At 38.1% G+C, this 15,262-nt stretch overlaps 1 protein-coding gene across 1 annotated transcript; it reads right to left on the bottom strand.

The window, feature by feature from the left end:
* Nucleotides 1-1,719: 1,719 nt before the first annotated feature.
* LOC139458943 (uncharacterized) lies at nt 1,720-15,065 on the bottom strand. The gene is made up of 9 exons (XM_071240381.1): nt 14,936-15,065; nt 13,395-13,464; nt 12,134-12,235; nt 11,100-11,213; nt 9,591-9,632; nt 8,095-8,228; nt 6,277-6,337; nt 3,177-3,361; nt 1,720-2,503 (listed from the first exon to the last, which is right to left on the bottom strand). Exons 1-9 carry the CDS (start codon nt 14,999-15,001, stop codon nt 2,378-2,380), a joined length of 900 nt encoding a protein of 299 aa, XP_071096482.1. The 5' UTR covers nt 15,002-15,065; the 3' UTR covers nt 1,720-2,377.
* Between the last annotated feature and the right edge of the window lie 197 nt (nt 15,066-15,262).

Here is a 15,262-nt window from a genome sequence, read left to right as displayed (position 1 = left end):
ACGGTAACATTTTTAAAAAAATGATAACAATAAAAGCTGTGTTAGAAATAAATGGGGGTCCTGAGGTGCTTGGGGTTAGCTGCTGCGGTTTTGAATCTAGGGACCCCTAAATCTTTCGACTTATAAAATCAGAGTTATGACAAGGATCCCTAGACTTTCATAGTATTCATGGAATACTTATTGCAAATAAACACAGGAACTACAGCATTATGGAACACATGATAGGGGACATAAACCTTGCAGAATTATGCTCATTGAACAGATCCTTATTCATGACAATAAAGAAATGGTAAAACATTTTAATCTTGCCACAAAATGGCAGAACAAGTATACATAAAGTATAAAACACTGGACTTATACAACACATTGAATTTGATTTCTAAAACAAGAGCGTACTTAGTACTTTTACATTGGATTGCTCACAACACACTGTACATGAAAATATATATATATATATATATACATATAAAATATATCAAACTTATGACCATGGAAACCAGTTGGGCACTGAGTCACACCCAGAGCAAGCAAACCAGTGGTTGACATTATGACCACCGACACATTTAGGGTTAAATTATAGACAGATTCAGCTGAAGCCATGATTTTTAAAGGGGACCTACATCAATAGACCATCCACACTAGTTTTCCATTGTGACCATCCAATCAACAACATCCACTCACTGATATATGAGCAGCTAATTAGGAATGAACTTAAAACAAACATTCTGAAACTAATACTGTGAACTATTGCACAAGGTGAAGTATAAAATGATAGTGTGTTTCTAATCGCTCTGATCATTGTTTGTCTAGTCAACCAACAGGGAGACATTGCTGATTTTCCTCTAAAAACTCATCATCCAGAGTCAAAGGTACTGAAGCTCACCTTCATGACATCTGCACACAAAGAAGGCATCAGGCTAAAACATTGCCTGCATCATATAAGAATTAAAGGGAAAATCATTATTTTTGTTTAAAATTGAGATTTCTTAAAAGTTCTTATTTTCTTATATTCAGAGGTATTTGAACATTGTATTTTGAGTTTGTATTTAAATCAATGATATAAAACCAAGGATTAAAACATATTCCTATTGATTTGTCCTGTTATCAGTGACATGTAGGTTACTGCTACAAAAGCCAAAAAATTAGTTATTAGTAATGAATATATTAACATGAATTGGAAAATGTTTAATTCAGATTTGAGAATTTTTCATGACATTTGCTGCAGTCTTTGGACCGAATATGAGCCTCTGAGCAGGCCTAGATCAAGTCTTAAATTCATAAATGAGATATGGATGAACTTCGACCTCAGAAAATAATCAGCTGAAATTTAATGAAATTGGGTATCCAAAACAAGAGATCAAGTTTGTACAGAAAAAATTTAATTACTTTGATAACCATATTTACGGAAAAGAGTGAAATAATCATAATGAGATAAACACAGTTATGGTAGAGAGTGAGATAACCAACTGTGAGATAATCATAGTCATGGCATAGAGTGAGATAATCATAGTTACGGCATAGAGTGAAATAACCATAGTTATGGTATTGTGTGAGATAATCATAGTTACGGTGAAGAAAACCTTTTAAAATTCTTATGAAACTTTAAAGTGTTCATATGACTGAACACCTAGTGCAAAGTAAGACACTAAATCTTTAACATGTGCATGTCTTTGACAGACTTTCCTAAAGAGGTTTACCGATATAAAACATCAAAACTTACTTCAGCCCCAGGATTACAAGCCCAAGTTTAATAAATGAATAATGAAACTTTTTCCTGCTCTGTACTGCTTCAAGTATGCTACAGAAATTTAAGTCTACCTAGAGGGATAAACTATGCCTACACTGGTAAGTTATTCATACACCAGTTATTTCATACTTACACAGGAGAGTCATACCTACACAAACACATAAAAAGAATGATCTACACAGGAAATACAAGAAACACTTGCGCTCACCATTGGTAACCAGCAATATCTCAAAGTCCCCAAACAGTTTTGCATCTTATTGATATAAGCATGTTTGATATTAAGGTGGTCACAAAGGGAATATCAGGTGACCATTATTTTGAGATAAACACAGTCATGTAAAAAAATAATTAAAGACGCTTTGATGTAACAAAATCACAAGTTGATTTTTTTTAAGATATACATGTACCAGTATGTGTTTGACTTGATACAAATTGACAGTATTCTATAGTAGATCCTAGGAAATTCTGGGACAGGTTCTTCACAAAACAACATTTCCTTTCCCTAAATCTTCCTGGTATATCTTCCTGAATAATGTATTTGATCAAAAATAATTCATTCAAAAATCATCAGCACGCATTAAAAAATATCACAGGAAAAACATGAAAGACAAAGCTGTTGAATGGTGTTGGCTAAATCAGGTGCTTGCTATCTGCTGCTTTCGCTGGTTCAAACAGGCAGTTGTTCCACTGTTTGCTGCCATCGGCCAGCGTGCTGATCATGGAGGCGTGGAAGGTTGGAGAATCGTCGTCATCAACCTGGAGCAATATTTCATAAAGTTGAGAAGGTGATAAATATTTTGATATTCAACTCTCAATTTGGCACCCATCTAGTCGATATTGATCAAATGTCTTTTTGTCTACAATCGGTTTGACCTATCTTTACTTATAATTAAGGAAGGTGAGCTAAAAAGGGTTTTATGTCGCTTTCAAGATTATAGCAATTATATAGTGACATGCATGCATGCATGCATGTGTTTATGTTGTTAGTTCGATGAAATACCATGCCGCAGTACCGTGAATACCCAACAGTATACTGACTCCAAGTCGACCAGTCTTTGTTTTATCACCATAATGCCCAGCGCCAGGCAGGGTAACAACAAGTACAATCTTTTAATGTCTCTTTTTACGACCGACAGACGTGCCAAGGGATCGAACCACTTTCCCTGACACTCTATCCACTAGACAACAGAGCCAGTCTACGTAAGATTAGGTGAGTGAGTGAGATGTAGAGCTGATCTGAACACCAGTGTAGTCATATCATTCTGTGTCAGCTTAGACAATTACCACTTGTTAAACAAACAAGCTCGGTTTAGCAGCTGATCATACCTAAAAATGAAATTTTGCATCAGTATCATTATATCATAAAAGGTGCACATGGTGAAAGCTTATTGACAAACATACTAAAAAGAAGTTAGATTCAGGAACTGACCATGAGAGTAGAGACTCCTTCCATTGTTGCTGACAGAAGATATTCTGCTTGGATGGACATCAGTCTCAGCTCAATAAGGGGAGAACACTCTCGTACCTGCATGGTGTATGTAAGAGTTCTCTCCCCTTCATGCCACACCCACTGCACAACTTCATACCAAGAAATGACTAGCTCTTCACTATTGTCTGCAACAGGCATGCAGATGGTCAGTCATGATAAACATTTAAAGCTAGAACATCCAACAACATTGGTAATAATGCCTTGTTTGTTTGTATGTTGTTTAACGCTGCACTCCAGCTATATGTAGCGGTCTGTAAATAATGAAAGTCTGGACCAGACAATCCTGTGATTCACATCATGAGCATCGATCCATGCAGTTGGGATACGATGACATCAATCTTTTGACCAAGAATGTGAAGAGGAGGATGGAATTTTCATTGAGGACATTCACTTCATTGGTTGTTTTTTACTACTAGTCTACAGGTACCATACAAAATGTTTGGTATCCATAAACAACAAGAACAAACATTTTATCTGGTAATAGATTATAAGTCATGATATAGACTAGAGCATATTGTTTTACTCAGCATTATCAAAGGGTTGATATAAACAGTTCTGTAAGGATGTTGATACGTTTTGCTTTTTGATATGACAAACAATTCTCTTATGTATGAGTGCAACGAAAGATATTTTCTGCACCGAACAATGAAAGGTTTATTCTATTATCTAAGATGGAAGATTTGATAAAAATATGATGTTTCAATGGTTTCTAATTAAATACCTGTGATTAGAACCCCATTCGTTTCCCATAATAATTAGTAAATCTTTAAGTTTCATCACTCTCTTATAGATTTTGTCGAAGACTATATGGGTGTGTGAACGACCTTAAAGCTGCTTCGAATAGTATTACATGGCACTGCCAAACCAAGGACCATCAATGCGAGGTGAGGTGAAATAGGGTTTGATGTCGTGTTAAAGATTATTGCACTTACATAGCGATGTGCTTGCATGTGTATGTGTATGTGTGTGTGCGTCTGCTTGTACTAGACTTGACTAATGCCGATTTTATAGCGCTAGCCCACTGAGATACATGCTGCACATGAATACCCAACTCCGAGCAGACCAGTCCTTGTTTTAGACACTTAATGCCGGTGCAAGGCAGGGTAACAACAAATACCATCTTTAAACGTCTTTTGGTATGACACGGCCATTGTTCAGACATTCTGCTCTCCAGGCAGATGCTCTACCACTAGACCAAGTAGGCGGTCCCATCATCAAGGCAAATCTGAGATTCAAACCCATTAGAAATGATAAAGGGGTGTGTGGGTAAGTAGTTTTACACCACGGAAAACCAAGATGGAAGCACCGTGTTTTGTTTGCTGTTGTTTAACGCCACACTCAGCAATATCCCAGCTACATGACAGCGGTCTGTAAATAATCGAGCCTGGACCAAACAATCCGGTGATTGACATCATGAGCATCGATCCATGCCATTCGGATACAATGATATGCATCAACCAAGTCAGAGAGCTTGACTATCCGATCCTGTTAGTTGCCTCTTACGACAAGCATAGTCATCTCTTATGGCAAGCATGGGTTGCTGAATATGAAATTATTCTGACAGGTGGGGGCTAAAATAATTATGTATGAGTTCTATACAACATCACTACCATCGCTAATACTTCAGGGATTCGTATACACTACATTCCTCCTTCACCCATGAATACAGAGACACGTGGCAGTGTAGTTTTAAGCAATGAATCAAGCCATGGCCTGGTTCCAGCGAAAGGTGAGTGAGTGAGTGAGTGAGTGAGTGAGTATGGTTTTACGCTGTTGTTACAAATATTCCAGCAATATCACGGCGGGGGACACCAGAAATGGGCTTCACACATTGTACCCATGTCAGGAATCAAACCCGGGTCTTTGGCGTGACGAGCAAACGCATTAACCACTAGGCTACCTGAACGCCCCCTCCAGTGAAAGGTAAAATCATGCCATGGCCTTGTTCCAGTGAACAGGAAAACAGAGAGTGCTCAGACCAATGAGTGATCAGTTCACATCAAACAGACAGATTTGTCTCTGGCAACGTGTGACAACGTGATGCAACCTTGTGGGCCTCTGCTGTCTTTAATGTCAGGCAAATGGTTGGGTTTGCTCTAAGTTCATGTAAAGAGTAGGGCTCATTATACACTCATAAGCTTCAGAAGTAATGCATAGTATTACCGGTATACTCGTGATCCTCGATATGAATAAGCGGCAGTGAATCAGTATTAGATATAAATTTGTTGACAAATACCACTTAATCACTTTTCAAACGATACATATTGCATTAATATTTTTTTGCGTTCCGATATATTGGGTAAAAGAATATAACAAGTGTCATTATTTGTAGTATTTAATCTAAAATCTAGACAGAAATTTATTCAAAAATGATGTTTCCCTTTGAATTGATTGACAAAACATCAGAAATATGGAAGTGATTTCTCTCTCACTTCACAATCAGTGTCAATCAGTGTCAAACTCTTCAGCTCCCAACATATCACAATACAGATACCTGTATCACAATTAGTAGTGGGAAGATACATTGATGCATCGATGGATTGCATTTTCTACTTCTCGATACAAGTATCGATCACAATCACACCTTTAGTAAAAAGTATTGATTCTTACCTTAAATGTATTCTTAAATAAATATTACACCAAACACTAATTACAAGTGATAATGAGTAGTGAAAACATATATATTTTCATCCATTGCACCATACTTGACACTGCCAACAGTAAATCGTTAGTGTGCCAGGTATTTGGCCATCCTATCTATGAAAAAGATACCACAGGTAAGAGCACATGCAAGTATCATGAGCAAGGCATCGTGATACATATCGGATCGCATAGTTGGTGTATCGTCCCAGACCTAATCACAATATATTGAAATACCATTTCTTTACAACACATAGCCCTGTATGTTAGACAGGCATGACTACTACATCACAGAAGGGCCACGTGTATTAACAGGTGATGGCGTAATGTAGTGTATACAAACCTGTGAAGTACTGACGGTGCATCACAACATTAGCAAAGAAAATGGTAAGCAAACTACCTGATACAACTTTCAAACCATGCTTGGAAACAAAAACAGACAACAAACTGTTTCTCGGCCACTGGAAAGATACAACATACAATGAGGAACAAGGGAGGGTCAGACTGTGAGTACTTCTACTCATGGCTGCCAACAATAGAAGCAGATGAAAATATCCGATCTAACTATTCAGTGATAAGGGACTGATCATTTAGGGGGCCTGGGATTTTTGTACAGATGGAATATTTTCTCTCCTTCAAATAATACAACTTTCTTCTTGACAGGAGAAATCAAACTAATTCAAATTTTCACATTTTTTCAGGACATCCAACAAGCCTGGGAACAATTATTGTGTGTATTAATACCTCAGCCAAAATTAATGTTTTTCAGCAGTTTCTGGCACAAATTATTTTATTTTTTTCAATCTCAGAAGCCAAACAAAGAAAATCAAATGGTAAGTCCCTTAAACATTGTTAAAAGGCCAGACAAATATATTTTCTTGTTTTACCATGTTTACAGGTGAGGCTAAGCTGATATTTTCAAAAGTACAATAAATATATAATAAACATTGGAAAATCCCCTTATTTGTATTTGTGTTAGCATTGTTAATTTAAGATTTTTTGGGGTATAAACCTGAAATCAACTTTTATAATATTTTTTGAATAATTTACCTTTTGACCAAGATAACCTGTAAACCAAGACAACAAATTGGTCTGGCCTCTGCTACTTCTGTCATATAAAGCATTCATGCAGATATCCACTGTACACTGAGTAGGGAAGGAGTATCTCCACTACACAACTCCTAGCTGTATCTGTATCGGGCTTCTTTTATCTATTTATCATTTCAGGCCTTATATTTCTTATTGCTTGGGTTACGGATCAGCCAACAATAAAAATAGAAAATTTAGAAAAAAATACATAAATCAGAATGACAACTGTTTTTAAACATCTCTTTGACAATAATAATAATGAAATGATGCTGTCAGATTTATAATATTTATAAGGACCCAAACCAGGCCATGATTATTATTTTTTATCAGCTACCAATCTAAACAAAACTTTAAGATGATTGAAAAATGCTGTACAATGCAATCTTTTTTTTTTCAAATTACCTCCCAATTTTTTACTATCAAAATCCATAAACCAAGAAACAAAATACCCCCTCTGCCCTAAATAATGAAACGCTACAGCTAAGCATAACCTGTGAGAGTAAGTTTGGCTTAACGCCACTTTGAACATAAGTTGAGTTATATCACGGCATGTCACCTTGATGTGGGAGTAAAGTCTGAACTGTTGAAGCTTACACATTTACCACACAGCTGACAAAACCTAGAGACATAATCAGGGTGAACGGGGATTCGAACCCAGAATCATAAGCTTCTGTCATGCCTAAATACAGCAAGACTGGGCACCCTTCGTTCCAGCTGTTCATTCAAGATCAGTATTAGTCTGGAGCTCTGTTTTCACTTGTCTCATAGAGTCTGGATTCAGAAATAGCATCTTCCCGAGGCAAGGGAGTTAACTGACTATAAAAGCCCAGTTTCCAAAAAAGATTTGGTAAATATGTGTCAACACCCAGTTGACGGTACACATCCTTCGTAAAACCTGCAGTCGACTGAAATCTGCACGAAGAAATCCATATTGTTTATGAAACAGATGTCTATTTTGTTACGAGGTTTTGATTGGACCGTGCATAGACTTGTTAGTCCAGCCAAAACATAACTCCATACTTCCAGCCTTGATGGCTGGAAATTGGACTTTTAGTCAGTTTACTTCTTGCTTCAGGAAGATGCAGAAATAGCTGTCATCCCTGTTCCACCATACACAAGGCATACTCACAGCAGTGGTAGAAGCAGGTACTTGTAGTGCGTGGCACAGTTGGCAGTTGCGGACACACACACTGAAGTAGTTGGGCAGTTTCTGACACTGTGTGACATACTGTTCCTCCATCACAAAGGTGGGTTCAAGGCATTCTGGGTAATCAGGAAAATCTATTACGTTAAATTGTCTGACAAATTGTTTGTTGTTTAACACTGCATTCAGCAATATAACAGCAATATGACAGTTGTCTGTAAATAATTGAGTCTTGACCAGATAAACCAGTGATTGATATTATGATTTGACATAAAAATGAGTAATGTGATACATATCGTATCCTAACCTATGTATCGTATCGTGATCTTGATGTATCGTTTCACCCCCTACTTTTCAGTGGTATTCAAGCCATTCACTGCCGGGGAAACCAAAACTGGGCTTCAAACATTGTACCATGTGGGGAATAAATTAATATTGTACCATGTGGGGAACAAACATTGTACCATGTGGGGAATCAAACATTGTACCATGTGGGGAATCAAACATTGTACCATGTGGGGAACAAACATTGTACCATGTGGGGAATCAAACATTGTACCATGTGGGGAACAAACATTGTATTATGTGGGGAATCAAACATTGTACCATGTGGGGAATCAAACATTGTACCATGTGGGGAATCAAACATTGTACCATGTGGGGAATCAAACATTGTACCATGTGGGGAACAAACATTGTACCATTTGGGGAATCAAACATTGTACCATGTGGGGAATCAAACCCAGGCCTTTGACATTATGACACAAAGTTGTCACCTTCAGCCTACTCCACTGCCCAACATGACAGTTGAAAAGAAATTGGTGTTTGAACTGAATGTTAAAATGGAAGCAGAACTATCACACCTTTCCTTCTCTTACCACAAACACATAAATCCCGAAGAAAAATCTTTTATAGCTTTTAATTTTTCTTACAACGAATAACGTTCTGCGTTAAGATGAGACCAGCTGGATGCCGCCATACAAAGGTTTATCTAGGTTTTCCAACAGCACTCGTGGCAAGCAAATTGATCAAAAACAATATTTTGCCCAAAGTATTTTTTGGCTGTAATAATTTAACACAAGTCTTTCTCTCTTTGTTTGTCCAGCTATCAGTGAAATAAAAATCATCTTCAAGGTGCAATTGATAAAGTGGAACAATTTCATCAATTAAAAAATATTTTAAAATACCGGTCCATGTAATGGCAAAAACAGTTTGTTTGAGCACGGACTTGTATAACGTCCGTGGTTTGAGTAACTTGTAAATACAGAAAAGACAAAAACTTATCTGGACCTGGTCAAATTGGCAGGTAAGCATGAGACATTGAGCATGGATGTCCCTGTTCTGGGAACTTGATTCAATGATTGACGATAAAATCAAAACCGATTTCCAACACTACTGTGGGCCCTAACAGGCTAATGTGGCTGAATTGGCAGTAACACCTGTTATTGCCTCTTCGAACCTTCTAGAGATAATAACCCTACCTTCAAGTTTCAGTTTCTCCGCTTCTGTTGGTTGTAATTTGCCTGTACAGAAAGAGAAGGAACATGTTGATGTCAACCAGAACGTCTGCCATGTCATACAAATGTTGAGAGCTCTTAGTTTCAATTTGCTACACGGCATGCAAGGACAATATGATACTGTGACTTCTTTAAGAGGTATTTAGAAGTTTGAGCACTAAGTAAGGATAAGATATATGGATGAACAACTTCTTTGTTACAATTAGGAGCAACGTTTCAGTGTAGGTTCTAACACCGTCATCACTTGCTTGATAGCGGTGTTAGGACCTACACCGAAACGTCGCTTCTAATTGTAATAAAGAAGTCTTATACTTACTATATATGATAGTGGTTTGATGTTGATTACAGAAATATTACAGCAATATCATGGAGTAGAGTTTTTTTCCAACCACAAGGCTACCACACCTCCCATGTTTGTGCACAGAAGAAAAGTAGAAGAGAGGCAGGAAAGTGATCTTCAGCCTAAATTTACATAAAAATGAGCCAACTAGTTCTATAGTTTTGAATGGATTTGGTTGATCACAGCCAAATACCACAAAGAAGAAAATGCTATGCATGAGACATGGGGAACTATATCTGCTTAGTGGCACAAGTGGCAGGTAAGCATGACACACATGGACCTATCTGGGCCTGGCGTCCCAAGTGCCAGGTAAGCATGACACACATGGACCTATCTGGGCCTGGCGTCCCAAGTGCCAGGTAAGCATGACACACATGGACCTATCTGGACCTGGCGTCCCAAGTGGCAGGTAAGCATGACACACATGAACCTATCTGGACCTGGCGTCCCAAGTGGCAGGTAAGCATGACACACATGGACCTATCTGGACCTGGAGTCCCAAGTGACAGGTAAGCATGACACACATGAACCTATCTGGACCTGGCGTCCCAAGTGGCAGGTAAGCATGACACACATGGACCTATCTGGGCCTGGCGTCCCAAGTGCCAGGTAAGCATGACACACATGGTCCTATCTGGACCTGGCGTCCCAAGTGACAGGTAAGCATGACACACATGGACCTATCTGGACCTGGCGTCCCAAGTGCCAGGTAAGCATGACACACATGGACCTATCTGGACCTGGCGTCCCAAGTGGCAGGTAAGCATGACACACATGGACCTATCTGGACCTGGCATCCCAAGTGGCAGGTAAGCATGACACAGATGGACCTATCTGGACCTGGCATCCCAAGTGGCAGGTAAGCATGACCCACAAGGACCTATCTGGGCCTGGCGTCCCAGGTTGCAGGTAAGCATGACACACATGAACCTATCTGGACCTGGCGTCCCTAGTGGCAGGTAAGCATGACCCACAAGGACCTATCTGGGCCTGGCGTCCCAAGTGGCAGGTAAGCATGACACACATGGATCTATCTGGGCCTGGCGTCCCAAGTGGCAGGTAAGCATGACACACATGGACCTATCTGGACCTCACATGGAGCAAGGAATTCTCTGTTATGGAGAAGCACTCACCGACACTCTGGTGGTGCTGAGCCTGTAGACTGAGAAGGTGGACAGCCTGACTGTCAGTCTTCAGCAATCTTCTCTCCTCTGCAGGGTTGAAGCACCATTTCTGCAAACTCAGATCTGGAAGAAATCATTATGCATATTAAAAAGATGGACACAAGACCGAATCATATATTATATTATCAAGGCAAAAGATAACATCAGCCAAACTACAAATGTTCACATCAAACATATTTTGACCTTTCAAAGTTCAGTAGAGAGGTAAATATATTTTATTTGCTTAATCTGGGCACGTTCTAGAGGGGGCATACTATTTAGTGCTTCTATCGAGGAGTTGACAGCAGGTTCAAAGGTAACAAATTAAGTACAGTAGATAGATTGTGACATTTTGTTGTCAACTACCACTTTTGCAATGTACTTGAAAGGAGATTGCAATTGTGTGGCAAATCATTTTGTTAAGTTAGTTTTTAACCCAGCACCAGATTGACGAATAAAGGTACCACCAAATACAGTAAACTATTGTTACAACAAACTCAAAGGGACCACTCATTTTAGTTTGTTATATCCATAGTTTGTTATTAGCATTTCAACTGCCTGACAACTTGGATCAAGTCATGTGACCACATAATGTTACTTGATAAATAACAAACTTATGCACAGTACATGTTACCACTTTGAACGGCCGTGCGTGGCTGCAGATGTTTTGATAGGCAGATTGGTGACACGTGAGCAGCTCAGGTCAGGGATTAATAGTTTGTCATACACTTAAACATTGCCGTTGATCAGGCAAGAGTACACCCCGGACCACAAAGTGAGTTCGCTATATCTATTATTTCCTTATAAGCGTGTTCGTTATGTCCATCATTTTTATATGATGGAATATACAGCAAATGGGCGGGACCAAAGGAACAGTTCGTTAAATCCGTCAGTTTGTTATAAGCAGTGTTCGTACATGTTTATCTGTTGATAGAACTTCCTAATTCAGTTTGAAATCTGTCAAGAAAATCCAACACAATAAATAATTTCCAATTCTTTCTCACCTTTCACAGGCACCAGAAGCATCTCAGAAGCTTTGTATCTTTTCACAGGTTTGTCTAAACCTTGACATAAGCAAAAGTATTTCCAGCTACTCTTCTTCAAACCTGGAATTATCAACAATTCTCTTCGTTAACACAGTTAAGCAAATGCGTGTAAGAAAAACACGATAAAGTAGCAGAGCAGTTATTTTAACACAGAAAAAAATTGAAACTGTAAGCTCAGTTTTTCACATATTGTTTCTTTTACAATAAAATTAAAGCTAAGGCTAAAAAAACAATAGTCTTGGTTCTCAGGCACCGTCTGCATCATCATAAAGTTCGCCTCATGTTTCATTTTTATTTCCTTTCTTAAAAAAAACTAAAAAATCCTTAAATATTTCAAGTCCAGTGATAGGCAAATACAGTACTCCAGTATTGTACTCACCAAGGAATACATTTATGTAGGGAGGCCCTTTCCCAGGCTGATTGTACACAATTAATTATCGGTTACATACTAGTTCGAACAAACAAAAAATAAAAAAAGACACATCCCGTCCGCATTGCCTGAGAACCAATTCCTTTAACTTGTTAAGCCTAAGTAGCATTAGTAATCATGGTTATATCTTACAGGATAAAATACCTTTATATAAAGAATAGGAGTGACATGATTCACTGATGTATCAAGAACTTCCATCTGATGATATGCCCTGTGATGTTCCGGGTCAGCAACCCATGCCTGCCTTACGAGACGACTAACGTGACCACCTGATCCTGTTAGTCCCCTCTTACAGATGTATGTATGTCTGTGTACTAATTGTACTTTGAACATGTTGAACAAGACTTGTTGAAAAAAAAGATTTTTTCACATGATGAACAAGACTTGTTGAAAAAATAGATTTTTTTACATGTTGAACCAGACTTGTTGAAAAAATAGGGTTTTTTATTACACGTTTAACACTTAGAATTTTATTACTGCACAGAATACAACAATGAAATACCTCTGAATTTTAGTAAATAAAGGCTTAAAAAACCTTTGACACAATAAAGCTTTTTAGCCACAAGCATTTAGTTGAAGATTCTAAATAAATTCCTGATAGAGAAACATTACATAACTTAGTAATATCTACTTTATCAAGGCTACATAAGTATCCACCAAAGAAATACTATCACCATGATCACCTGATTATTGTTTAAAAGTTCATAATGCATAACCAATAACAGCTGACAATAATAGAGCCGATCTAAACTTGGGAAAAGCAGCCAATGAATACAGCAATACACATACCTAAGTGTTCACAGACTTTAGACTGAAGTGTGTGGACAGATACCTCATCCTCCTGGGAGGGGACTGACAGCTGGAAGATAACAGTGTTTGAAAATAACATGACGAATAAAAGAAAAGAATATCACAGATTATACAAGAAATCCTTTCAGCATGTTCTGCGTTTGTGTTGATGTTATTTAGGTTAGTGAGTGTTGTCTTACTCACAGGTTCATCTAGACCTGCTCAGAGGCTGATATTCAGCCCCATGTTTGTAGCAAATGTCAGTAAAAACTCATGTTATTAAAGTCATAACTAATAACTTGGCTGTGCAGGGGTAACATGTAGTTCACTGACAGAAGGACCAATAAAGAGGGAGAGGCGTTAATGTTAAGTTTTCTATTGTTGCAATGAACATGATGAAATTTTTAAATATGAACTATCAACATGAAGAATAAAATATTGCTATTTCGAACAAAATAATAAAATAAATCCCAATTTGCCTGCCAAAGGTATTTAGTTTGGAATCTAGAGCAATACCTGCCCATCAGTAGCAATATTCTGGGACATCAGAGTAACATCCTGATTGAACTAATCTTCTACAATACACCATTTATTTAAGAAAAAATTAAGGTTCAACAAAGTCCACACCCAAGAGTGATGTCAGCTCATATTAGCTTATGCTACAAGGCAGTATCTGTACTATCCACAGGATAGCAAGGAATGTGTCATGGCCATCACATTTAAAATCTGCTCCTCCAGAAGCTCTCGTAAAACCTCCAACAACATCATCACTTCTCTCTTATTCACATAACACTTAGTATTAAGGTGAGGTGAAATTGGGTTTAACGCTGCGTTCAAGATTACACTTGATGCATGCGTGTGTGCGAGGAAGTCACTTGGTAGTGAAAGGTCACCTGTAATTTACTGCTATCGAGAGCTAACTATACTTTGGATTTTGCAAAGAATGCATACAGATTCATACAGGATGCGTTGGGAGATACTTGAGATTTTGACACCTTAAACCCTAAACAATGCATGGAAATAGTTGGATAAGGCAGTACATGAAATGAGAGCTAAGTGTAGCTGAAGCACCATGTGACCTCTTTTGGCTATGCACCCCTGTGAGGGGCGGGGCCCCGAGGCTCTAGGCCATAGTGACCACGCCTATGCTATAAGGGTAGATGACTCACATCACTCAGGTAATGGGTGTTTCAGTCTTCAGTCAGAGACTGTTTACAGATCTGATATATCTGTACATGGCCTGTGCATATTGTGATATGGATGAAATCATCTGTCACCTAAAATCACTACAGCTATTACAAGTTTATGAGATACTTGGTTACATTATGACATAATTCCTCTGTTGTCATGACAGCATGTGGGATGATGAACCATGTTGTCTAATTAAACCAAAGGTGCTGTCATTATACCATAGTCATCACAACGAGCTTCTGGATAGGTGGCAACAGCCTTACAGTTAAACACTGGTAACGAGGAAACCAGTCGTTAACAACTAGACTTGAAAAAAATAAAAAATGACATGACGGATATCGTACGCTTACCTTTACTAAGTTTGCGTTTGGATCAAATGTTTGAATTTGAACAGTTACAAAGCTTTGCAACTCCATGTTGTCGTTTGTCAACTGCCAATGATGTTATTACAAAAGTTGGCACACTGTCACTACACTAAAGCTGACATGCACGTTCCCATATGTACTATTTTCAAACCAACTTTTAACATATGTTCATAGATTTCTTGCACCCTACTTACCGCAATGTTAGTTTCAGCACCATAATTATACAGAATAATAGGTTCAAAACTATATTAAATTATCAAAGATCAAAATGAAAATAATGCATATCTCATTCAGTTTACTTGTTAATAATAT

Source organism: Haliotis cracherodii, unplaced genomic scaffold (assembly GCF_022045235.1).
Source record: "Haliotis cracherodii isolate W230 unplaced genomic scaffold, xgHalCrac1.p SCAF_13, whole genome shotgun sequence".
Lineage (NCBI taxonomy): Eukaryota > Metazoa > Mollusca > Gastropoda > Lepetellida > Haliotidae > Haliotis > Haliotis cracherodii.
The sequence above is the reverse complement of the archived record's forward strand: the minus strand, read 5'-3'. Positions and strand labels throughout refer to the sequence as shown.

What these genes read in the sequence shown, in the direction of transcription:
- LOC139458943 (XM_071240381.1), bottom strand. Translation starts at nt 15,001, where the DNA reads ATGGAGTTGCAAAGCTTTGTAACTGTTCAAATTCAAACATTTGATCCA. An exon ending in TAAAGTCTGTGAACACTTAG is followed by an intron (nt 12,236 to 13,394) that starts GTATGTGTATTG and finishes TGATAATTCCAG; the next exon opens with GTTTGAAGAAGAGTAGCTGG. An exon ending in AAGGAGTCTCTACTCTCATG is followed by an intron (nt 2,504 to 3,176) that starts GTCAGTTCCTGA and finishes ATATTGCTCCAG; the next exon opens with GTTGATGACGACGATTCTCC.